The sequence below is a fragment of the Octopus sinensis genome, linkage group LG4 (genome assembly GCF_006345805.1).
Source record: "Octopus sinensis linkage group LG4, ASM634580v1, whole genome shotgun sequence".
Classification (NCBI taxonomy): Eukaryota; Metazoa; Mollusca; class Cephalopoda; order Octopoda; family Octopodidae; genus Octopus; species Octopus sinensis.
In genome coordinates this window covers 81,026,760-81,053,663 of record NC_043000.1, presented here as the reverse complement: position 1 = coordinate 81,053,663, position 26,904 = coordinate 81,026,760, and the positions used below count along the sequence as shown (strand labels likewise).

At 36.8% G+C, this 26,904-nt stretch overlaps 1 protein-coding gene across 1 annotated transcript in view; it reads right to left on the bottom strand.

The window, feature by feature from the left end:
- Positions 1-26,904, bottom strand: part of LOC115210368 (rap guanine nucleotide exchange factor 4) — an 853,913-nt gene that overhangs the window by 581,388 nt on the left and 245,621 nt on the right. Inside the window, exon 3 of the mRNA XM_036502201.1 lies at positions 3,654-3,742. Coding sequence (XP_036358094.1) covers positions 3,654-3,742 — 89 coding nt within the window. The remainder of the gene's footprint in view (positions 1-3,653; positions 3,743-26,904) is intronic.

Below are 26,904 nucleotides of genomic sequence, written 5' to 3'. Positions count from 1 at the left end.
AAAAGAAAAGCCATTAGAAACCGATTAAAGCAGCGACTCCATCTAAGAATATCTGAAGAAGGAATACTATTCTGAAATATCATATCAGACTATGGATGACTAGATTACAACAGGTATATAGCCCATTGTCTGTATTATAGTGCATTGTTGTACCATTCAAAACTTTTTATTCTTTACAAACAATACACAATGCTTCAAGCGAACTACAATACTCTCATATATATATATATACTAGCACTATGCAGCGTAGTGCTAGTGCATGCATATACAGCTGTGTGCATGCACACATACACACAAGTACTGTCCAAATCTCCGACCAATCGCATACAGCTAGCTGGCATTCAATTGGCGTATCAAGTTTTGGGCATTTTGATTGGGTTTGGGATAGAAAATTCACAAAAATGTCACTTCTATTGATTTTTTAATAGCTTTGCCGGGTGACTGGGGAAATGTAAAGATGTGCACAACCACCCTTGGACAGTTTTGAATGACCATAGAAAGTGCGAGCCCTCTAACTGAAAAATTGTGGATTTGTATAAAGGACACACACAGAGACAGACATTTTGCCGTTTTTATACATATATATATATACTAGATGACTTCATGTTATCATAGGTTTCACATACAGACCACAACAGTGAATGATGTTACATATATACATTTATGATGATAAGCCAGAGAGGTTCGCCACTCTGAAGTTGCTGGACTTGCAAGAACTACTTGCAAAAATCTCTTAATTCACACTAAAAATGTTGGGGGCACATTGGAAAAATGTGGTCTTAAGTTTCCTGCACTCAAGAAAATTGATGGGAGAGTCACAGCAAGGAGGTTTTTGATTATATCTCTGTTCAGCCAATGCTGCCATTGAGTTAAAAAAAAAAACCCAACAATGATAGCATCCACAATCACATATGGATCAATGAGGGAAGACAGCTTCTTGACAGGAGGACAGAGATATGACAGTACAGTGTTATGAATTCATTGTCATAGCAGTTATTGTGAAGTAGTATTATGTGGTGTTGCAGTAGATGTGTTCTGTGGTGATTTACATGGATCTAGATGTTTGCAGGAGGTTAAACATATTGTTCTAGAAGATTCAATAGCAATAAAGCCTACCACATTTGTGCACACACTCATCATTTATTATTCAATCAAGGAGATAGGATTTAAAAAAAAAATAGAAATGAACCACACACTTTCTGTATTCTTTTTCAATCTCTTCATCAACAACTGGCATATAACTACATATCCTCATTCCTGTTTCATTACTCCTCCCCCTTTCGCAATTACTCTCATTTTGCTTTGTTTCCCTCTCTTGTCTCACTCAGTCATCCATCTCCCTCTGCTCTACTCTCATCTTCAGTTACGTTTGCCTTGAACAAATGGAAACAACAGAGTGTAGAGTTAGAACTTTAGTCTTGTAGAAGCTATGACAAACTCTCAAGAGCTGGTACCCTGATAAAATGCTTTCAGTGCACCCGGAATAGGAGTTGACATTTGAAGGATATCCAGTCATAGTAACCATGCCTAAATGGAATATATGAGTGAGATATGGTTTCCTGATGAATCTTGTAGAAGAGTTATTGCAAATAAGAGCTAATTCAGATTTTAATAACCTTTCAAACCCACTGAAATCAGAAGTGGACTATATCTAAGTGATAGATATGATACTGCTTTATTGTACACATATCATCTCATCTAAACAGGGTATTTATCACCTAGGGGTGGGGTAGGGGTACAAAATTTAATTAAAATAATTAAAATAATTAGATGTGGCTGTGTGGTAAGAAGGTTGCTTCCCAACCATATGGTTCCAGGTTCAGTCCCACTGTGTGACACCTTGGGCAAGTGTCTTCTACTTAAGCCTCAGGCCAACAAAAGCCTTGTGAGTAGATTTGGTAGATAGAAACTAAAAGATGCCCATCATGTATGTGTGTGTGTGTGTGTGTGTGTGTGTGTGTGTGTGTGTGTGTGTGTGAGTGCATTTTTGTGCCTTATTTGTCCCCATCACTGCTAGACAATTGGGCTGGTGCATAACTTTGTGGTTCAGTAATAAAGATCAACAGAATAAGTACCAGGTTTAAAAACAAGTATTAGGGTCAATTCATTCAACAAAAAATTCTTCAAGGTAGTGCCCTGCATGGTCACAGTCTAATTAACGAAAGAAGTAAAAGACAATAAAAGAAAAGCTATAACCATGTTTATGCAAGTGAAATAGAACGGGAAGTCTGTGTGCATGTGTGTATATACACACATGTTCATTAGACATGTATGTACATACATATCTGTTTGTACACACAAATATGTAATGTGGAAATATTTTTCTTTCTTTATGGGTTCACAGATTTGTGAGGAAAGAATTGGAGGTGTCACAATGTGAGTACTCTGCCTCTCTTGACCCATTCAATGCAGCCAATTCTGAGAGAAAAGATAGACAGTAATTATGAGTGAAGGGGAGATAGAGAGGAAGTGAGAGAAAGAGAGAAAGTGAGAAGTAACTGGCTCTAGTATTTGACTAGTATTGCATTTATTGGCCCAGAAGATGAAAAGCAAAACTGGTATTGGGCCAGACTTGAAATCAAGGAGCAGAGAATTGTAAAAAATACTGTAAGGAATTTATTTTGATGATGTAAAACAACTTTACTGGTTTGCCTTGTTAGTGTGTAGATGATATGACACAGCATACCACAAAGTGATATATATATATATATATATATATATATATATACAGTGTGTGTGTGTGGTGTGTCAAAGAGCACTAAAGCAAGCATGGCATGGAATAGTATAGAATAGTATAGCATATATATATATATATAGGTGCGTTGATGCAAACAAGAAAAATATAACTCAAAATATGAGTATATGTATATTTCTTATTAATATTTAGCAGAATTAACAGAGTAACTCAAGGTCTGAGAGATTTGTGCATTCATACAAAACTCTCAGAGCTTGAACCACTCTGTTGCTTCTACTAATTATTAATATATATAATATATATATATAATTATATAATATATATATATATATATATATAGGTGAATTGAAGAAATGGAGCTGAACACAGATTGAACAGAAATCGTTTTATTTCATTCTACACGTGTTTCGAAAGGCACAAATTACCAAAATCCGATTGAATAATGGGACCATATTGTGTCTTTCTCTTCAGGAAGAAAAAAGGAAATCCGTTGGAAAAACAGAGTTTCACATGGGCTCTTAGGAGCACAGTTCGATTTGTTTTTTGCTCCGCCTCTGTTCTGTTTTTCCAACGGATTTCCTTTTTTCTTCCTGAAGAGAAAGACACAATATGGTCCCATTATTCAATCGGATTTTGGTAATTTGTGCCTTTCGAAACACGTGTAGAATGAAATAAAACGATTTCTGTTCAATCTGCGTTCAGCTCCATTTCTTCAATTCACCAATAATGTTTTAATTTCAATTATCCGCACCAACGCACGGTTGCAACGCCAGATGGTTGTACCTCCAACCGTGCTGTTTACTGCTGTGATTTTTGCTACTAAGGTATCGGTTAAACTTTTGATTAATACTACAAGATTATTCATCTTTCTATTTCACATAATATATATATATATATATATATATATATATATATATATATATGAAGACAGAGATGCATAGAATTGAAAACATTTTACCTTTTGGTCTCCTGTATCTGAAAGATAAACCTCCAGGGTGCCAGATACGACAGTGTACCAATTAGTTCCGATGTCTCCTTGCCGGAACACTGCAAAACAGCATTCAAAAATTTATGTGATGTATCAAGATTTATAAAATAGATAAACAAGGCAAAAAATTTAACATGCTACTACTACTACTAATAATAATAATAACATCAACAACAACAACCAGGCATTGACTCTCATGGCTTCTCATCTTAACTGACTGAAAGTGCTATCATATACATGTTTTTTCTTGGTATGGGCTACAGTAAGTATTCTGCTCAATGCCACAGATTTACTTGTCAGTTGTTTGACCCTAACCAGTTGAACATGTTGCTTGGTGTCTGACAATATGTGCACCTCTGATCATGAGCAGAAGTAGTGGGGAGCATCATAACCATGTGTTGAGAGGAATTCATTGGGTTCAAATAACTCACCTCTGGAAACATGGGTGTATTGTTCAATATCCTTAAGCAAGGTGGTAAGCTGGCAAAAATGTTAGCACACCAGGTGAAAAATGCTTAGAGGTATTTTGTCTGTCTTTACATTTTCTGTTCAAATTCAACCGAGGCTGGCTTTCGGGGGGTGGGGGGCATAAATTAAGTACCAGTTGCATACTGGGTCGATCTAATCGACTGGCCCCCCCTCCCCCAAAATTTCAGGCCTTGTGTCTAGAGTGGAAAAAAGTATCCTTAAACAAACCTTTTGAGTGGGATGGGCTACTTCATCTGAAGAAAATTCTAACTAGGTCCCACCTGCAAGTTCATGAGATATGAGATCACTATTATTTACATTATTTACATTATTTACATTTGACGGATATTTGTCCTCTTCTTGTTTGTTGTTAACACAATGTTTTGGCTGATACACCCTCCAACCTTCTTCAGGCATCTTGAGGAAATTCCGAACCTGGGTTCTCATTCTTAAGGTATTTTTCGATGTTATTTATTATTATTGTTATTATTATTATTATTATTATTATTATTATTATTATTATTGTTCAGGTCAGTGCTTGGGCATATGGCACAGTGGTTAAGAGCACAGGCTACTATGCCCAAGATTCCAAGTTCGATTCCAAGCAGTGACCTGAACAATAACAACAACAACAATAATAATAATTATAACAACATCGAAAAATACCTTCGGAAGAGAACCCAGGTTCGAAATTTCCCCAAGACACCTGAAGAAGGCTGGAGGGTATATCAGCCGAAACATTGTTAACAACAAACAAGATGAGGACAAATATCCGTTGAATGTAAATAATGTACATAATTTCTCATCTCTTAAATATAGAACTGAGATCACCATGTGCACATCTGGTTGTGATGCATGTGCACTTCGTATATTTTACCCCAGTGTCACTTTGATGGCATGCACTGCTCTGTCACTCAATAATAATAATAATAATAATAATAATAATAATAATAATAATGATTTCATTTATTGACCACAAGGGCGAAGAATGAGGGGGACAATACAAAGACAGACATAAAGTGTGTGTTGTTACATATAATGAAATGATAATAATGATAATAATAATATGAAACTAGTCTCTGGATGCTGGCTTTGTTGGGTGGAGGTGCTTATCTTCCCTGTTTGAAAACTTGACACAGAACGCTTGTGTCATGTAGCCAACTAGAAACGGTGTTTCTTGGGACTAAATAACAGTAGCAGTCTTCCCTTTCCTGGGACTGCCACATTAAGTTGGCAACAAGCCATCACTTTAATAATAATATGGTTTTTGATTTAAGCACAAGTCCAGCAGTTCTGAAGGGAAAGTATTGTCAATACCGTCAACTTGACTGGTGTTTTATTTTATTGACTACGAAAGGATCAACTCAAAGTGTAAAGAGCCTAGGCAAATACCACAAGGTATTTTCCCTGACATTAACAAAATAAATAAATAATAGATGATGGTGAGGAACAAAAATATGTTAAAGTAAAATGATAATGAAGACGGTGGTGATTTTGATAATGCTGAAAGAAGAAATAGGTGAAAATAATAATGATGGTGTTTTTAAGGACGATGGTAATGATAATGAAGGTGATGATAATGATGACAATGTGAATACACAGCAATGATGATGATAACATTTGGCAATTATGATGATGAGAACAACATTGACAATGATGGAGATAATGATGACAATGATGATGATAATAATGATGATAATAATAATGATGATAATGATTACGTGATGATGACAGAAAACATTGATCATGTTCTTGATGATGATTGTATAATGACTATTGTGATGATATTTGCAATGATAAATATTCTTTTATTCTTTTATTGGTTTCAGTCATTGCATTGTGACCATTCTGGAGTACTTCTTCAAGGGCCTTGCAGTTGATTATAGCAGCCCCAATACTCTTTCTTCTTCTTAATTAATCAATTTCAGAGGAAAAGAAGGACAAAGCTGAGCATAAAGGCAGCTAAATAGGACTGAACAAAGTATTACATGATATTTTTGTTTAACGACCCATTCTTCAACCACGTGTTACTATGGTGTTCATAATAATTTCTAGAAGAGGGATGGAGGGAGGGAGAGAGAGAGAGAGAAGAGAGAGAGAGAGAGAGAGAGAGTATTATCTATATGTCTGGTAAACTGGGGAGTAAAATCTTTGGTCGATGCCATTCAGTATACACACACACACACACCTATATATATAAAGAACAGCAAAACATTGTCAGCCAAAGATACCATGATATGGACAAAGGAAACAAAATATGACAATGCTAGTGTCTCCGGATAATCCCCAGTTGCTTCATTATCAACATAAAAAAAGCAGGAAAATGACAATGGCTTTTGTTAAAGAAGGTTCTCTTCTCCACCTACCAGGATAGACATTTTGTGTAGATCACACTCTCACAGTCCAATGACTCACTAAATATATACATACATATATAGATACATACAAACACACATGCACACATATGCAGGTATGTATACCTATATACATACACATATATCAATTCAACCACCTTGCATTCATTGTGTCTCAGAAGGTTATTACTGCACACACTTTATAGTAAGTCGGCTAATTTGTAGAAACATGACATGTCCATGTGAATGTGTGTGGGAGTGTGTATTCACATATATATATATATATATATATATACTGGGTATACCAAAAATTTCATTTGCTTTTTTTCCCTTGTGCATGCATACACATTAGATATCTGGCTCCATTCATTTTATCATTTGTGCATGCATACTTGTTAGGTGTCTGACACACTAACATAAATTGACGCAAATTTGAGACAAGACAGATTGTATTTTGTATGCTTGAGATCACCCTGAAAATGGAGAACCAAAATAAGCATTATCAATACATTTTTTCTATGGTTAAAAAAGTAAGAAAGCAAAGGAAACCTGCAGGGAGATATGTCCTGTGTGTGGAGAAAATGCTGTTATGGAACATGTCTGTCAGATATAGTTTTCCAAGATTTCAATCAAGAAATTTTTCCATTCAATATGCACTTTACTTTGGCCAGCCAACTGAGATTAATAGTGACAAAATGAAGGACCTGATTGCAGCCAACCCTCTTTATATGACCAGAAAAATTGCAGGTATTCTCCAAATATCCAAGTGTTGAAAAGCCATCTGCATCAACTTGGTAATGTCAGTAGACTTGACATTTAGGTCCCATATCAGTTGGATAAGGAGAATGTGATGCCAACGAATGTCTATCAGCAATTTGTTTCATATACATGGAGAAAACGATCTTTCTTTGAAGTGAATGATGAACGGGAATAAAAAATGAATTGTCTATAATAATGTTAAATGCAAACGATTATGGGGGAAGAGTGGTAAACCACCACAAACAAGCTCCAAAACAGGGCTTCACCCAAAGAAGGATATGCTTTCAATTTGATGGAACTGGAAAGCTGTTGGCTTTTATAAGCTTCTTCCTATGAACAGGACCCTCAATTTAGATGTGTACTATAATCAGCTGGACAAATTAAACCCAGAGATCCACCCGAAGCATCCAGAACATGCTAATCATAAGGGTATTGTCTTTCATCATGACAATGTTAGATAACACAATCTTTTGCAGACAGCAGATACGAGGGGCGTTCAATAAGTAATGTCCCTGACCCACTTCCCATAGGGGTAAAGCAACGAAACTTGGCATAGTTATTAGTCGTTTTCTACATAGGAACCACCCAGAGTTACGCATTTCTCCCGTTATTTGATGCAGCTCTGGAGGCCGTTTTTGTAGAAGACCCCAGCTTGGTCCCCCAACCATGACGTGACTTCAGAAATCAAGGCTGCATCATCTGGGAAACTCTTTCCTTTCAAAAACAACTACATGGCTGGGAAGAGGTGAAAATCAGAGGGTGCAAGGTCAAGAGAGTAGGGGGATGGGGGAGGAGTTCATAGCCGCACACCTGTGCTTCTGATCTGGCGACATGCGAGTTGTGGACCAGAGCGTTGTCCTGCAGGAGGAGGATGTCTTTGCTGATCTTGCCCCGCCTCTTGATTTTGATAGCTTCTCTTAATTTCCTCAAAAGTGAAGCATAATAGGCTCTTGTAATTGTGGTACCCTTTGCCAGGAAATCTGTCATCACTACTCCATCCTGGTCCCAGAAGATTGTGAGCATGACCGTGCCAGCGGAGGGCTGCACCCTTGCCTTCTTTGGAGGAGGTGAGTCACGGTGCTTCGACTGCATTGATTGGGCTTTGGTCTCTGGATCATAGTGATGGACCCAGGTTTCATCATGTGTAATCAGTCTTTTGAAAAATTTTGACTAATCTTCTTGGCACATCTCCAAATTCATCCTCGAGCACTCGACACGTTCTTGCTTCTGGAAAGGTGTGAGCAACCTGGGAATCCATCTGGCAGACACCTCTTGCATATGCAAATGGTCATGAATGATAGTTTCCATAGACCCGGTACTAATCTTGACGCAATGGGCTATTTGGTGAATAGTTATGCATCGATCTTCCAAAATGGCAGCCTCACCTTGACGGACAGATGCCTCATCAATGACAGAAGTGGGGCGACCAGATCTGGGAGCTGTTTCCACAGAGTTCTGACCATGTTTGAATTCACGATGCCAGCATTTTACAAGGTCATATGATGGGACATCATCACCATAAGTTACTTTCATTTCATCAGAAGTCTCCCGTGGTGTGCGACCTTTCAAATACAAAAACCGGATCACTGCTCGACACTCAACAGGCTCCATTTCACACTTGACTCAGTTCAAACACCTGTAAATCAGAAACCACAATAGTTCAGAGCTGTAATTTGCCACTTAATCTATAGAGATATAAATAATTGCACATGCAAAATTTCAGCTAGATCAAACAAACGCAAGTGAGTCAGGGGCATTACTTATTGAACGTCCCTCGTATTCTGGTGGCTTGGCTGGAAAGTTTTGCCTCACAATCCATATTCACCCAACCTTTCACTGTCACATTTTCATCTGTTTCAGGTCAGGCTAAAATTTGTTGAATGGATAGATTTTCAACTCTGAAGAGGATGTAAAAATTCAACTGGAAGAGTTCTTCAGTAAAGACAGAAATTTCTTTGAGCACAGAAAAGTGGATTTGTTTACAACATGGTTGAAGATATTGAAGTTAAACAGTAATTATAACATTGATTGAATAAATCGCTTTATGTTTAAAATTTGTGTCTTATTTCCCTTAAAAAAAGCAAATGAGCTTTTTGGCCAGCTCAATACATCAAAGTCTTTTCTTTTTCAGTTTATCTACACAATATAAAGCTGTAACGGTTAACTTATTGAGTATTCTTAGAGAAACTGCCTGGAGTAGCTGTCTGGTGAGAAGTTTGCTTCCCAACCACATGATCTTGGGTGTCTTCTTCCACAGCTCTGGATTGGCCAAAGCCTTGTGAGTGGATTTGATACCTGAAAACTAAAAGGAGTCCATGAAAGATATGTGTGTTTGTGTATGAATGTGAGTGCGTGTGTGAATATATATATATATGTGCATATATATATATATATATATAGGTGCAGGAGTGGCTGTGTGGTAAGTAGCTTGCTTCCCAATCACATGGTTCCGGGTTCAGTCCCACTGCGTGGTACCTTGGGTAAGTGTCTTCTACTATAGCCTCAGACCGACCAAAGCCTTGTGAGTGGAATTGGTAGCCGGAATCTGAAAGGAACCCATCGTATATATGTATATATATGTATATATGTATGTATGTGTATGTGTTTGTGTGTCTGTGTTTGTCTCCCCCACCAACATCGCTTAACAAACAATGCTGGTGTTAGTGTTTTATGTCCCCGTAACTTAGCAGTTTGGCAAAAGAAACTGATAGAATAAGTACTCTGGTGGAACAAATTCCCATTGCAACTGTTGAGGAACTAGCAGAGAAGCTTGGATTTGGTCATGTAACCATTCAGTGACACCTGAACGTCATTGGAAAATGACCATCTTTGGTTTTAAGTTCAAAGGTGTTCTGCCATCTGGATAATGCATGCCCACATATAATGAGGATGACATTCCAAAGGCTGGAGCTGTTTAAATAGGAAACGATGCCTCAGCCCCCTTATTCACCAGACATTGTCCCATCTGATTATTATTTATTCTGCAGTCTTCAAAATCATTTGGACAAAAAAAATGAATTCTGTAGACAAAGTCAGAACAGTACTGGAGGAGTACTTTTCATCACTGACAAGTGAATTTTGGAAAAGGGACCTTGAAAGTCTACCAGATAGATGGAAGAGAATTGTAAAGAATGAAGGAGAATATATTTTAAATTAAAAAATAACTCTGTTTATCCTAATATTGAAAAATAAAAGAAGTATAAAAAAAACCCACATTATTTATCAGATGACCCAATATTTTAATCCTTCTATTACAATATTGTTTTTGAAATATACTGCTTTTGTTTCAATTAATTTATTAAATGATGAAAAATTTAGTCTGATAACTTTGTCATGATTAACCCTTTAGAATTTAAACTGGCCATACCTGGCCAAAATATTCTACTTGTTTAATGTTCAAACTAACCAGATCCAGCCTTTCTCACCTACCTACAATATCAGTCAAAGAATAAAACAATCATACCATTGAAATCACAAAGTTATGAGATAATGTATGATTAATTCAAAACAATGATCATTTAAAGTGGAGGGAAGCTGTGGAAGAGGGAATCCCGGGAAAACATGGGATGAAGTAGTGAAGGCCAATCTCAAAACGCAGGACCTTAAGAAGTAGGTGACAGAGGACCAAGAGACATGACACATTGCTGTACTTGAGAAGACCTGCCACCACATCAAAATTGAGATCCTAAAACCAAAGCAACACATAAAAAGCATTGGCATGGGTGCAGGTGCCATGTAAAAAGCACTGATGCTGGTGCCACTTAAAAAGCACTGTTGATGGTGCCACATAAAAAACATTCAATACATTCTGTAGAGTGGTTGGCATTAGGAAGGGCATCCAGCTGTAGAAACCAAGCCAAGGCAGACTATGGAACCTGGTGCAGCCCCTGGCCTTGCCAGTTTCTGTCAAGTCATCCAACCCATGCCAGCATAGAAAATGGATGTTAAATGTTGACGATGATGATGAATGTGAGTAAATAAGCATTATATTCTTCAGCATAATCAGAATGCTAAAGTGTTAAAATGGTGTTTGAAACATTAATTAACTTGAAATTTTGATCAGAGGTTTTAATTTGGATAACTTTAAAATGTGTTCAAACAGAATCTTTGTGTCAAAGAACCAGAGGCAATTTCAAGGGGCTTGGCATCAAGGCATAAGAAATAAGAAAATATAAAACATAACAAGACTGATTTTTTTCACATTGTTTGCACACATATTTACACACACACACACACACACACACACTCTCTCTCTCTCTCTCTCTCTCTCTCTCTCTCTCTTTCTCTCTCTCTCATACACATATACACACAGAGTCCCACACACAAACTCTCTCTTTGTGTGCCTGTGTCTGATTTGAAAAACTTTCTGTGAACACTTCTAATATTATGCCTTATTCTTTTGCTATATTTCTGTTTTGAAGAAAATACAAAAACAAAACACCTACCAACTTGAAAAGAATTTGAAGAATTTTCTCATTTGAAAACAAAAAAAATTGTATGATTTTCATCAATAAATAAAAATTAAAATTCAGTATCGCATGTTGTGACCAATTAAGGTTGAAATATGTCTATGTAATTGAACAACAACAACAACAACTACTACTACTACTACTACTACTACTACTACTACTACTACTACTACTACTACTACTACTACTAGTGCTACGGCTGCTGCTGTTGCTGTTTAAGTAAGATTCAGTCCCAAGTGTCTTCTGCTATAGCCCTGGGCCACCCAATGCCTTTTAAGTGAATTTGATTGAGGAAAACTGTGAGGAACCTCATTATGTATACCTATGAAAATATGTGTGTGTGTGTGTATGTTTCTTTGAGTTTGTCTTTATCTCCTCCCACCCTGCTTGATAACCAGTGCTGGTTTGTTTACATCTCCCTAAACAAAACTCTTCCAACAGTGCCCCAGCATAGCCACAGTCCAATCACTGATACAAATAAAAGATAAAAGCACCAAGCTGGCAGAAACGTTAGCACGACAGGTGAAATGCTTAGCGGTATTTCATCTGCCATTGCGTTCTGAGTTCAAACTCCGCCAGGATCGACTTTGTCTTTCATCCTTTCGGGGTCGATAAATTAAGTCCCAGTTACACACTGGGGTTGATGTAATTGACTTAATCCCTTTGTCTGTCCTTGTTTGTCCCCTCTATGTTTAGCCCCATGTGGGCAATAAAGAAAAAACAAATAAAAGATAAATTACATTAGTGCTTATATCTATCTTTCTATCTCATTTGTAAAAAAACATAAATCTGGAGACAAAGCACACTCTAAGATGTAGAGCAGTATATATTAAAAGTGGGGAAGGCCAGTTTATGGGATTACCCTGGGTTTCCCATCCATTAAAGGTTTAGCTTTATGGTGTATCATCAGACACCAAAACCTGTTGGCCCAGACCTCTTCAAAATATGGCTTGGGAAAAGCCTCATTAGAAAGGAAAACAATAAGGGATAATCTTCCTTTGCCATTGGCTATTGACTTCTGGCTGTGCCACCATCTTGTGGGCTCAAAAGGCTAGCAGGAATTTCCTAAACCATAAACATGGCCTGAAAATCTCCATTCTGGAGTTAAGGATGTTCCCTGGTTTGAGTGAGTCTTTTAGGTTTCTTGCACGTTCAGCTATGCATAGCTAGCAATGTTTCATTCTGTCGATGTAGGAGCATGGGGTCTCAAGGATTTTCCATTAGATCAAGTATGGAATCCTATCGTCACTTCGTTGCCAGACGTGGTTGGCCAATGATGTTACATATCTCCTTTCCGGAACTCTGAAGGAGGACCTATGCTAAACCCTATATGTATGGGAAACCCAGGGTAATCCCATAAACCAGCCTTCCCCACTTTTAATACACACACACACACACACACACACACATATATCTATCTATCTATATATATATATATATATATATACTAGCAGCTAAGCCTGATTTCATCAGGTCGGTTTGGATGATGTGGCTGTAAAACCTGCTCTGTGTAAGCATTCAACTTATTTGGGCAGTTTACATTAAAAAACAATTTTAGAATGACTTTTTTCTGTCAAAACGCTAAAAATAACTGACCAACTAAAAAAGAAAACAACCAAGTTTCATCCAAATCAAAAAATAAACCCAAATACTAAGCAAACAAAGATGAACCCTCTCACTTCCATTGCATGCACACACACACACACACACACACACACACACACACACACACACACACACACACACAAACACACACACACACACACACACACACATTCCCATACCTCCCTTTTACATACACACACATATATTCACACAGAGTTGAAACGCTGTTAAACTTATTTTTTCAGCATACAATTTTCATCATCTCACTACCAAGTATGACCATCACCCCTCCCTTCCTTATTCATCTATCACCCCTTCCTTTCTCATTCATAAACACAAGGGTATTATCATAGCAGATTATTTCGGTAACCATGGGAGCTATGAAAAAATATAAAGCCCAACATCCCACTAGATCATTCTACACATCTGTGTAATTTTTCGCACATTTCCACCCAGCTATTTGACTCTGAATCCCAAGACAAGAAAGAATTGGCCATATATATATATGACTATTTATTAAAATTTATGTATTGATTAAGTCTTTCCTTGTTTGTTTTGCAAAATAGTGGTTTTGTCTCGAATAATATTTTATAATATTTTACTATAAAATCGATTTAATCCTAAATCTGATTTTTTCCCTGTAAATTTGGATTTATTCCCTAATATTTATTATTATATATATATATATATATATATATATATATATACATATACATATATACACATATATATATATGTTTATCTGAATAAGAAGACAAAGAAAGACTTTAACACATCTTTAATTATCAGTTACAGTTGTTTCTGTGCCATCTCTGCTTTCATTGCCAGTTCACGCAAGAGTTTGGAGTGGAAATTTACATCATATTTGTGGTTTTAGATAGAGATGGCACTTCCTTGGACTTGCATCAAAGGTGCTCTTTTACATTGTGCACCTACTAGACCTATATACAGATATATATATATATATATGAATATCTAGATGTGCATGTGTGTATACACATGTACATGTATGCATGTGTGCATATATATATATATATATATATATATATATATGGTGGTTGTCTACTCCTTATGTAGAGTCTGATCACCTCTAGTACTTATACCTTAGATCTATCATGGTGTCTGATATGGTTATTTTAAACCAGACAATGTATTGAAAAGATACCCACATAGATTGCATATCTGATTTGGACCACCAAGAGCTGCAGTTAAGTTCTGATCTTATATACATATATATGGTCTTATACATGTACACACACATTCTGGCAGTGACATTAGTTTATTTCTTTCTTATGAACATAGTGACACACAGATACACAACTATATATACATACATATAAATGTGTGTGCATGTAAGTGTGTGTCTATGTATGTGTGTATGAATGTATGATGTTACTACCATCCATACACTCACACATATGTGTATTCTAATACGGCTACAAAATCACACACATATACAACCCTACCATCCACACTCACATGCATTTGTTTATTGAACTTCCAATTCTATCAGATATATTCATGACTGAGAAATTTAATTTTACTAATTACCATCTTCAATGGAAATCCTGAAGTCTTGATGAAATTTATTAAACAGAAAATAGTGAAATGGTGTTCACTTACTCTACAGGAAATCATGAAACCTTCAGATTTATGATACACACCAAACAGCCAAAACAACATGATAAACTATTCCTCATAGAGCACAATGTTAAAATAGACATATAGGTTATCATCTGCAGTCAGTTGTCATGGCTATGACTGTCCATGATTTTGACATAACTTGATAAACTTTCTCCATCCTGGCTGGTTTTTCACTTGGGTTTACTATTTATTATGATCAATTCCTTTACACTTCATGCTCCTTTCTGCAGTATCTCTGAAGCTCAATCACGGTCTTCCATGATTTCTTTTTCCCTTGCATTGTTGGGAGTGAAGAATTTGCCTAGTGAGTCTGTTGTCCAGTCTGTGTACATGGCCCATTCAATGTAAATTTCTATCAATGAGGATTTCCTTCATAGGAGACAGGCCAGCATCCCATAAGATCTCTTCATTCCAGATCTTGTCAAAGAGAATAACATACATAATTCATCATAACTGTCTCATCATATATGCATGAAACTCATCTAACTTGAGCTTTATAGACTGTCCAGGTTTCAGCTCTATACAACAGGGAAGAAAGCACTACAGCCTGGTAAACCTTACATATCTTGCAAACAAAAATGAACATCCAGCTGGTGATGTATAAATCTAACAGTAAGTCAGAAAAATTCTGTCAGTAATATCAATACCAAACACATTAGGCTTGCATATTACAAATTAGAAGATATTCCTATATCACCACATCTTTAAGATGAGACTGTAAAATTCTAGAAAGAGTGATGAGAGATTTAAGAACTTTATGATTCCAGACAGACTAGAAGCAAGTGAAATAAGAATATTAAAATAATGCTTTATTAAAAAATTAGAATTAGATTATAACTATGCAGTATATCTACAGAGAAAGCTGTTCTTCTACCCCCATATACATGTGTGTGTGTGTGTATGTGTAAGCCTATGTAATAGACATAGAAACATGTAAAATTTGCCTATTTCTCCATAGGTTGAAAAACAGGATGAACACCTTTAATCAATTTTTAAGTCTTATTGAGATCTCATCAGAGGTGTTTACATTTGAACAATTCCAGCAAAACAATAGTCATCACCATTATAATCATTCATCATTTTAATATCCGCTTTTCCATGATTGCATAGGTTAGAAAACTCCATTGAGGCAAATGTTTTATGGTCAGATACTCTTTCTTCCACCATCCTACATCTGTTTCCATCCACAGGAATATTTCCCACTGGCCTTAGGATATTTCTATATCCTGCCACAGGATAGAAGATATAAATTATGCCAATGGAGGTTTAATTAATGTGTTCATACAACGTACTTTGCAAGACTATCAAAAACGCTCTCTCTCTCTGACTACTACTGACCACTACCCTTTATAAGAGTTCGGCTAGTTCATTCTCCCAATCCCCCAGGGATGTCAATGACTCTCGCCACAACAAATATGAACAACTCAAAGACAAGACATGTTTTCTTTTACAGAAAATTGCAGACAAATAACACCAATTTTTGTATGAAGCATCACATTGTTAACAATCAGCATGTAAATGTCAAGACAAGGAGCTACAAGATATATTCTTGTGAGTGCATGCACATGCACACACACACACACACACATGCATGTGAGGCTTCTTACAAATTCACTTATAAGCATATATATCAGTGGTTCTCAACCGGGGTTTCTATGACCCCTGGAGGTCCAAATAAGGTTTTTGGGGTCCACACAAGCAAAATAGTGCATTGGCTTCACAGTAGTATTTATGGGTCCAGGAAAAAGTTTTGCTTTAAAAGTATTTATTGCAAGAAACAGCTAGGTTTCTCTCTCTGATGTTTTACATAGTTCAGTGTACACAAGAGAAGGTGTGATGAAATAAGAATTTTGAAAGAAGTATCAATAAAACTAGTTTCTAAACATTGAATGGCTATGGGGGTCCACAAGGATAAAACAGAAATCAAAGGGGTCTATAGATAAAAAATTGTTGAGAACCACTGATATATTATGAAATAACTTCTTAGCTAAGCCCTGTCCCTCTTGTGGTTTTTCTTGTTTTTGTTCATAACAGTCATGGGTTTTTTTCTCTTTCCCATACTTCACTGTCTTGCAACTTGCCTGGCAACCTCACTGGTGCTGGTGGTACAAAAAAACAAAACAAAAAAAAAAAAAACATCCAGTACACTCTGTAGAGTGGTTGGTGTTAGTAAGTCATTCAGCCATAGAAAACATGGTAAAACTGACACTGGAGCTTACTGGATCTGATCAAATCATACAACTAATGCCAGCAAGGAAAACAAATATCAAATGATGATCATGATGATGATGATCATGATGATAATAGTATACACACATATATATGTGTGTGTATGGATGAATAGATGGATAGATAGACAGAGATAGATAGATAGATAGTTATAAAATTCAGGTAATATTGTTTGATGATGTAAAATAATAGGTACATAAGTGCTCAGATTGATTTACAGCCTAAACTCTAACTTGAAATACAACAAAAAAAACCAGGAATGTCTTAGCAGCCTAATAGAGATAAGATTAGCTAAAGGCAGTGTTTCAACCAAGCTGGTATATGTGTAATAGAATAAAGGTACAAGCATGAAAACAACTGGTATCTAGTCTGATTTTCGTTTACATATTTAAACATTGATATAACATTAGGGGAGAATTAGATGTTACAGGAGTTTAGATCACAAGAGCTCAATACAAGATCAGTTGAGGAGTGTTCATAATGGTTATGATACATGCTGGTATTCTCTCAGAAAAGAGTTATACAGTAACTTCAAATTATTGACATTAGGTACTAGGTAAAGCTGACTGTTGTAAGTAAAATACAAAGCTGGATGCAAAGAAGAAAAGTGTGAAAATAGTCCCTTACAGCTGTTCCAAGAATAGATTCGCATTTGATGCATTTCTCTGAAAGTAGTTGACAGCCAACATTTTAATGGAAATTTCTTCAATCACTAGAGGAAGAGTGTAGGAAGTGTACTAAATGCCCCATCTGTGCTCCATTTCTTGAAACAACTTTGAGAGACCACCAGCACACATTCTTCCTTCTTCTCATCTAGCTTTGAATCCTACCTACAATGACCAGATTTATCTACTCTCTGATATTTACCAGCATATATCATGACCATTATAAATATTCCTCAACTGATCTTTTATTGCCCTCTTTGGATCTAATCTCCCATGACACACACACACACATATATATATGTGTGTGTGTGCAAGTGCATTCACATATATATGTGTCTGTGTGTATATATTACATCAATATAGAACCAAAAAGACTCTTTTTTTGATTTTACATGAGGATAAACCCAATGAAGGGGCTTCTACATAGTCACACGACCTGCTAAAAACAGCTGCCAAATTTACCTCATATTAAACATTATTAGACTACATTAGACTACATAGTTTTAGGTTACATTATCTGAATGAAAGTTGAGATGGTCATCGCTGGAATGTCTTTGATTATAGGTCTGTTCTCTGTAGTTTGACTTTAAAATGACAACATTGTTAGAACTAAATATAAGCCTCTGTTATTGTGGTATGTCTGCACTGCAAAAGTTTTAAACAGTTCTTAAGCAAATTAGAAGTAAAACAAAGGGAGACAGATGTACATAAGTCAGCAATGGGCCATGAAAAAGATTTTATGTTGTCATTTAACCTGCTAGGAATCTTCACTATCATCATTTTTTAACATACATTTTCCATCCTGGCATGGGTTGGATGGTTTAACCAGAGCTGGCAAGCTTAAGAGCTGTACCAGGTTCCAGTCTGATTTAGCTTAGTTTCTATGGCTTGATAGCCTTCCTAATGCCAATCTCTTTACAGTGTGTGTACTGGGTTCTTTAATGTGACACCAGCTTGAGCACTTCTATGTGGTCCCTACATGAGTGCTTTTTATGTGGCACCAGCACAGGACTCCTGCAGGCCAATCTGCTTCATCAAGGGTGCTGTGGAGGATAAGGTGCCAGATATCATGGTCCTTAGCCTCTCATCTGAAAGATTCAGCATTCTGAGGTTGTAGTCAGTGAAATTTCCCTAAGATCATAATATACTGAATCAGAAAAGAAGGACACGTTGAATAATGTAGTCCTTGAAAAACTGTGCCTAGAAAAAGGATGGAATGGTCATTGCTGAAATGCTTTGGCCATATGCTAATTTGACCAGTGCTAGTCTGGGGTAAAAACACAACAACAACATGATCAGTGTAATGAATGAATCTCTATATAGCTATTTATCCTGTTAAAAATAGTAGCTAAAACTTCTTCAAATCATACAGTCTTATAAAAAGAGAACATATCTATCTGAAAATGTAATCCTTGTTTTATATCCTTCTTATATTTTGGATATAAATATTTCATGAAGCAGGGATAGGCACAACTCCCTTCACACCACATACTTCTAATCACTCCACTAAGCACAGTACTCCAATAAATTCAACCTCTCAATGATCTCAACGACTTTCTATAACTTCCATGAACTCTCCTATGACTCTCCTTTCTCAACCAATATGCTACTTATATAAGAGCTTGGCTAGTACATTCTTCCAATCCCATAGGGATGTCAATGACTCTCGCCACAACACCTTGACATATAATAATACACAACATGGTCATGGCCAAAATGCCTTTGATCTTAGATCTTCTAGATCAGAACTGACCTTCAACTAAACAACAACGACAAATGAGAGTAAAACTAATTCTTTTAATCACTGATTTCATTCATTTAGACTGGGGCCATACTGGGGCACTGCTTCCAGACATTTTTCTATCCAAAGGTTTTTGACCCAATACTACTTACTACTTACCTAGAGTTTCACCATCAGAAAATACTATTATTTCATGTCTCAAAGTTTCTAAATTTTTACGCTGCATATATACAAAAGTGGGTCTGTAAATCCAAAACAATTACAAAGAATACAGAGACTGGTACAACTTCAAATTTTTCTTTTAGATTAACAGCTAATTATACAATATAATTTGTTAGTACTTCATACTGCTTGATGTGGTTAACTGGAACCTGGACAATACCTGAGAGTTCTTATTGTACTCACCTGGATGATTTATCCCTATTGTGCGTGTGTATATATATATAATATATATATATATATATATATGTGTGTATATATATATATATATATATATATATATATATATATATATATATATATGTGTATATATATATATCATCATCATCATCATCATCGTCGTTTAACGTCCGTTCTCCATGCTAGCATGGGTTGGACGGTTCGACCGGGGTTCTGGGAAGCCAGAAGGCTGCACCAGGCTCCAGTCTAATCTGGCAATGTTTCTACAGCTGGATGACCTTCCTAACGCCAACCACTCCGTGAGTGTAGTGGGTGCTTTTTACGTGCCACCTGCACAGGTGCCAGGCGGGGCTGGCAACGGCCACGGTCAGATTGGTGTATTTTATGTGCCACCGGCACGGAAGCCAGTCGAGGCGGTGCTGGCATCGGCCACGAGTCGGATAGTGCATGGGTGCCTGTCGTACGGTCGCATTGGAGTATTTTACGTGCCACGGCCATGAGTCGGATAGTGCTTTTTACGTACCACCAGACCAGGGATCCTGGCTGGTTCAATTCGATTTCGATTTCGCTTGCCCCAACATGTCTTCACAAGCAAAGGGGGTTGGTATGGGTGCCTGTCGTACGGTCGCATTGGAGTATTTTACGTGCCACGGCCACGAGTCGGATAGTGCTTTTTACGTACCACCAGGCCAGGGATCCTGGCTGGTTCAATTCGGTTTCAATTTCGATTTCGCTTGCCCCAACATGTCTTCGCAAGCATGGGGGGTTGGCATGGGTGTCTGTCGTCGGATGAGGTTCTATATCGACTTCGCTTGCCTCAAGGGAGGAAAGGCATTCATAAGTGGGCTGGGCTCACTTGTCCTGCCTGGTCTTCTCACGTACAGAATATTTCCAAAGGTCTCGGTCTCTGGTCATTTCCTCAGTGAGGCCTAAAGTTCGAAGGTCGTGCTTCACCACCTCGTCCCAGGTTTTCCTGGATCTACCTCTTCCACGGGTTCCCTCAACTGCTAGGGATTGGCACTTTCTCACACACCTATCTTCATCCATTCTTGCCACATGACCACACCAGCGCAATCGTCTCTCTTGCACACCACAACTGATGCTTATATATATGTATATATATATATATATATTGCGTCAATGAGTCATACCTGGAAAGAAGTACAGTCTAAGGCATAGAGCAGTAATGTATTAGAAGTAATTAAGGTTATGTCTAGTCATAGAATGACCAATGGTTTCACATCCACAATGGCCTTAACCTCATGGATGTCTCATCAAACTCAAAAGCCAGTTTTAGAGTCTGACAAGACATTCACGAGGTAAAGGCCTTTGTAGGTGCAAAACCATGGGTCACTCTATGACTGGCTATAAACTTAATTACTTTTAATGTATATATGTATACATATATGTGTGTGAGTGTGTGTGTATAGATAGATAGATAAATAGATAGATTTTTATGATATATAAACATATATACAAATATACATATATAAATACATACATACATTCATCCATCCATCCATCTTCCATCCATGCACCCATCCACCCATCTGTCCATCCATCCATCCATCCATCCATCTAACCACCTACTCACCAGTCCATCCATCCATCCATCCATCTATTTCCATCCATCCATTCATCCATCCATCCATCTATACGACAAACTTCTGTACTGTTTCTGCATAATAAAATACAGTCCCAAGGGTATAATCAAAGCTACAGTAGAGGACAGTTAAAGTGCCAAGCTGTGAGATCAAACTCATAAACACATCGTTATGAATTGAATTTCTTAACGACACAGCCATTTCCTTGGAGAGTGAAAAACATCTCAATGCAAGTTCACTATTACTGCACCTTTAACAGAATCTTCTTCTTTTTGTAATTATGCACATCTGCACATCAATGATTTTATCATCTTAAATGGTGCATTAGTCTCTAAAACAGCAACATTTTGGACAACTCTAGAGATAATGTAGATGGGAGATGAAAAGAACAGCTGATCATTGACAGTGGTGGTAAATACAATCGGTTGAACACAATAACCTTACACAACAATCGAAATGTTAGCTGAAGATAAATAGATTGTGTTTGTGTGTTGCACAGAGATATAAGAGGGAAGATACATGAGAAGATAAACAATAAGAAGGTTATGTGTTTCATTGAGTTGGTTTAGTTCATTGAGTACAGAACATCTGAATAGCCAGTTAGAGGGTGGGAGGTCAGGCCTAGCATCAAAGTTGATAATGTATTTGTAAAAAAAGTTTGAATATTGAAAACAGCCTAAGGGATTTATAAGAACTTGTTGAGTCAATGAAGGAACATCAGTTCCAAAACTTTTACCATTGTGACCTATTTTCACAAATCAATAGTCATCTATGACAGTCTTCCCTACCAACTTTTAATATATTCCAATGGAGGTACACTTAACATTTGATACTTTTCTTAATGCAAACAACAACAAAATTTTGATGTTTGCAGTAGATTTTGTTGTTGTGGTCATTATGCATGCCTGTTTACTAGTTATTGTATGTTATGTTGGTTTCAAATTTTGGCACAAGGCCAGCAAGTTCTGGGGAGGGGATTACATCAATCCCAGTGTTCAACTGGTACTTATTTCATTGACCCTGAAAGGATGAAAGGCAAAGTTGACACCAGTGGCATCTGAACTCAGAACGTAAAGTCCAAAGAAATATCACTGGGCATTTTGCCCAGCTTGGTAATGATTCTGCCAGCTTGCCACCTTGTTTTGTATATCATATTGAAGGATATTTTTTTTAATTGTTTTACTTGTTTCAGTCGTTTAACTGTGGCCATGCTGGAGCACCACCTTGAAGGATTTTAGTCCAACAAATCAACCTCAAGATTTACTTTTTTAAAGCCTACTACTTGTTCTATTGGACCCTTTTGCCAAACTGCTAAGTTATGGAGATATAAACAAACCAACACCAGTTGTTAAGTGGTGATGGGGGGACAAATGCAGACACACTCACACACATAAATGTATGTAAATGTATATATATATATATATACACAACAAGCTTCTTTCAGTGTTCATCAACCAAATCCACTCACAAGGCTTTGGTCAGCCTGAGGCTATAGAAGAAGACACTTGCCTAAGGTGCCATGCAGTGAGACTGAACTCAAAACCATGTGGTTGGGAAGCAAGCTGCTTACTACACAGCCACACTTGCACCTATATTTTACATTTTTTAATGATTATTTCAAGAAAAGAATATTTCCTCAACATTTGGGTCCATGATCAAAAAGAGAACAACCACTGATTTGTGCATGACATTTTAGAAACAGCAACCAAATTCTCTGATATGACACCTTGCTACCTGAATCAATAGAAGACACAAACATTATGATCTTAGATACCAAGTCAAGATGGACGATCATGACTGCATCTTTGATCTTTTGTCTCCTTGAATCAAGGTTGATCAGGGGTTAAACAACAACATCAGAGAATTAGCTCCTGTTTCATGGTGTAGATACAAATCAAAGTTTCTCCTGGATAGGAAATCAACCCAATAAAGATCAAAGACATAAAGCATGTTTTGGAAATAGCTTTTTGTCTGTCTGACTGTCTGTCTTTTGTCTGACTGTCTGTCTTTTGTCTGTCTGCCTATCTATCTATCCATGTTCCTAGATATGCATACATATGTATATGTGCATGTGCACATGCATAGACATATATCTGTGTAAATAAAGAATAGCATTTCTTTTATAACCATATTTTACATAGTAGGCTGGCTGGCCGAGAATCTATTACAGTTGTCAAGAGTTAAATAATAACAAATGTTTACTGGTGAAAGGACTGAAAACAGATACATTTCTGCAGATTTCAGTGATGCAACCATGGAACATGGAACTAAAACCGTCTACTGTGAGGATAGGTGCTAAGTATTAAACTTTTGATTGCTCCATGCTGATAAAGACCCCCACATACCCTGCTCTCTATGATGTGTTACATGAGATGAAGGTTGTTGTGGATAAATCTGTTTGAGATGGTGCATGCCTGTCCATCACCAACAAGCATCAACCTCATTGTTAACACTTATGAGGAAATATTGAAATGTGTTTAGCCGAGTCATGGGTCCAAAATTATCAATGTCATTCTCCCAAATGTCAATAATTTTGTGGAGGGAGGGTTTTCAGTTGAAGATACTCACTGGAATATGTGCAGCAAAGACATGCACTTTCCTGGCACAGGAAGATATACTACCAAGGGAACAAAAAGGATGTAGGAAGAGTTCTCAGGGTACCAAGAATCACTTGGTCATCGATAAAACAGTTTTGAGGAATTGAAAAAAACATCATACAAACATGTCTATGGCTTGGATTGACTTTAAGAAGGCATTTGATATGATGCCTCATTCTTGGATCGTTGAATGCCTGCAGATGTTTTCGGTGTTGCTGACAACATCACAAATTTTCTGAAAGAGTGGAAAACCAAATTGTACTCAAGTAATGTATTCCTTGGAGAAGTTAATATTAAAAGGGTCATCTTCCAAGGTGACTCATTTTCTTCATTACATTTTGTAATTGCATTAGTACCCATAACAATGACACTTAGGAAAGTTAAGATGGGTTACCGATACGGGAAGAAAGGCCCAACTTTGAACCATCTTCTGTTTATGGATGACCTTAAATTGTTTGAGAAATCTGAAAAACAGATAGATTCCTTAACCAAAACAGTCTAGAATTGTGGTAGGGACATCGGTATGGAATTTGGAATTACCAAATGCTCAGTACTTAATATGAAAAGAGGGAAGAAAGCAGCCTGCAAAAGATTGCAGTTACCATAGGTGAGCCCGACAGTAGTGGGTATAGATATTTAGGGATTTTGGAGCTGGATGACATTCTACACAGAAATGAAAGACAAGGTCTGCGAGGCATATCAAAAAAGAATGAAAATGGTGTTGAAATCCAACCTGAATGTCAAAAATTTGAATACCACAATGAATATCTTGGCAGTTGTGGTGATCAGATATAGTGCATCCATCCTCAAATGGACTAAGGAGGAAATATCAACACTGGATAGAAGGACAAGAAAGTTGACGATGCTGCATGGGGCGCTACACCCTAAAGCAAATGAAAACAGACTGTATATGAAAAGAAAGAACGGTGGCAAAGGATTAATTAGTATAGACCATTGTATAAGGAGTGAAAAGAGAATGCGTGCCGAATATTTGATAAATAGTGATGAAGACATGCTGCAATATGCTGCGAAAGATATAGGTGTAAATGTAGATGAAATGATGGTCAAGGAAGAGTCTAACCAAAGAGCTGAGGAGAAGAAAAACGAAAACTTTCTTGAAATGAGAATGCGTGGACAGATTGAAAGGAGTACACAATATTTTAAGGATAATACAGCATCGTGGGCATGGCCTGAGTGAAGTGATTTGAACTATACCACCAAAAGCCTGGTCATTGCTGCACAAATCCAGACTCTCGCTACCAATTCGGAGAAGTATAACATCTATAAAACTTCTGACACCCAGAAATGCAGACTCTGTGGAGAGAGTGTGGAAAATGTGACCCACTTGGTAAGTGGATGTGAAAGCCTTGCACAAAAAGAATACAAGCGCCGCCACAATAAAATGTTTGTGTATCTTCATTGGCTCTTATGCCGTAAATGCTAATATGAAGTAACAGAGAACTGGTACGAACATGTACCAAGTAAAGTTATGCAGGATGATGGAAAAATAATGATATTCTAGGCCTATGATTTTCATACGGATCGTGTAATCGAACACCGTCAGCCTGATAGTGTCATATTGAATAAGAGAGACAAATAGTCAGATCATTGATGTAGCGATACCAAATGACATGAAAGTTGTGAGTGAAGAGGTTGAAAAATTCACCAAGTACTCTGAATTGTAAGTGGAAATGGCAAGACAGTATAGAATGCAAGAGGGTAATGTAAAAGTGATACCAGTGGTGATCAGAGTGTTGGGCTCAATCCCATTGAAACTTCCAAACTTAAAGGCAACTGGAATCCCATACAAGATTGATATCTTGCAAAAAGTAGTCTTATTGGGCACAGAGCACATCTTAAAGAGAGTATTATCAGTCTGAGGTCCTTGTTGTGACTTGACAGATGACTAAAGACACAGGTGCATTTTTACCTACACTGTGTAATGAAGGAATAACAATAATAATAATAATAATATAATAATAATAATAATAATAATAATAATAATAATAATAATAATAATAATAATTATAATTATAATAATTATAATTATAATAATGATTTCAAATTTTGGCATAAGGCCAGCAATTTCAGGGAAGGGAACAAGTTGATTACATTGACCCCAGTGTTCAACTGGTACTTATTTTATTGATCCCAAAACAATGAAAGGCAAAATCGATTTTCACTGAATTGCAACTCAGAATGTAAAGATGGACAAAATGCCACTATGAATTTTGTCTGGTGAGCTAAGAATTCTGCAAGCTTGCTACCTTAATAATGATAATGATAATAATGAATGAATAAATAGCTAGATAAAAAATGAATGTAAAAAAAGAAAATGTATATTTGAAAAAGACACAAGAATAAGAAAAAATATCTTGTGTGGAATAAAAATCTACCGGAAACAAATCTGGTAATTTCATTATTTTAACTAAATTTTAAATTTCATTCTGACAGTTTATTTAATATAACAGAAATATTTATTTAAAGATAACAGCCAAAAAGACAAGAGAAGAAAAGTCATGTGATACTTTCTTTTTTCCTTCTCCCTCTCTTCATCTTTGCTTTTCCATTCACAACTCTCACTCCCTCTCTTGCTTTTACACAGAAGAAGGAGAAAGTAATATTTATTATTTCATTAAAGTTACAGTTGTTTGCCTTAAGTAATCAATGTTTTCTGCTTGTTACTG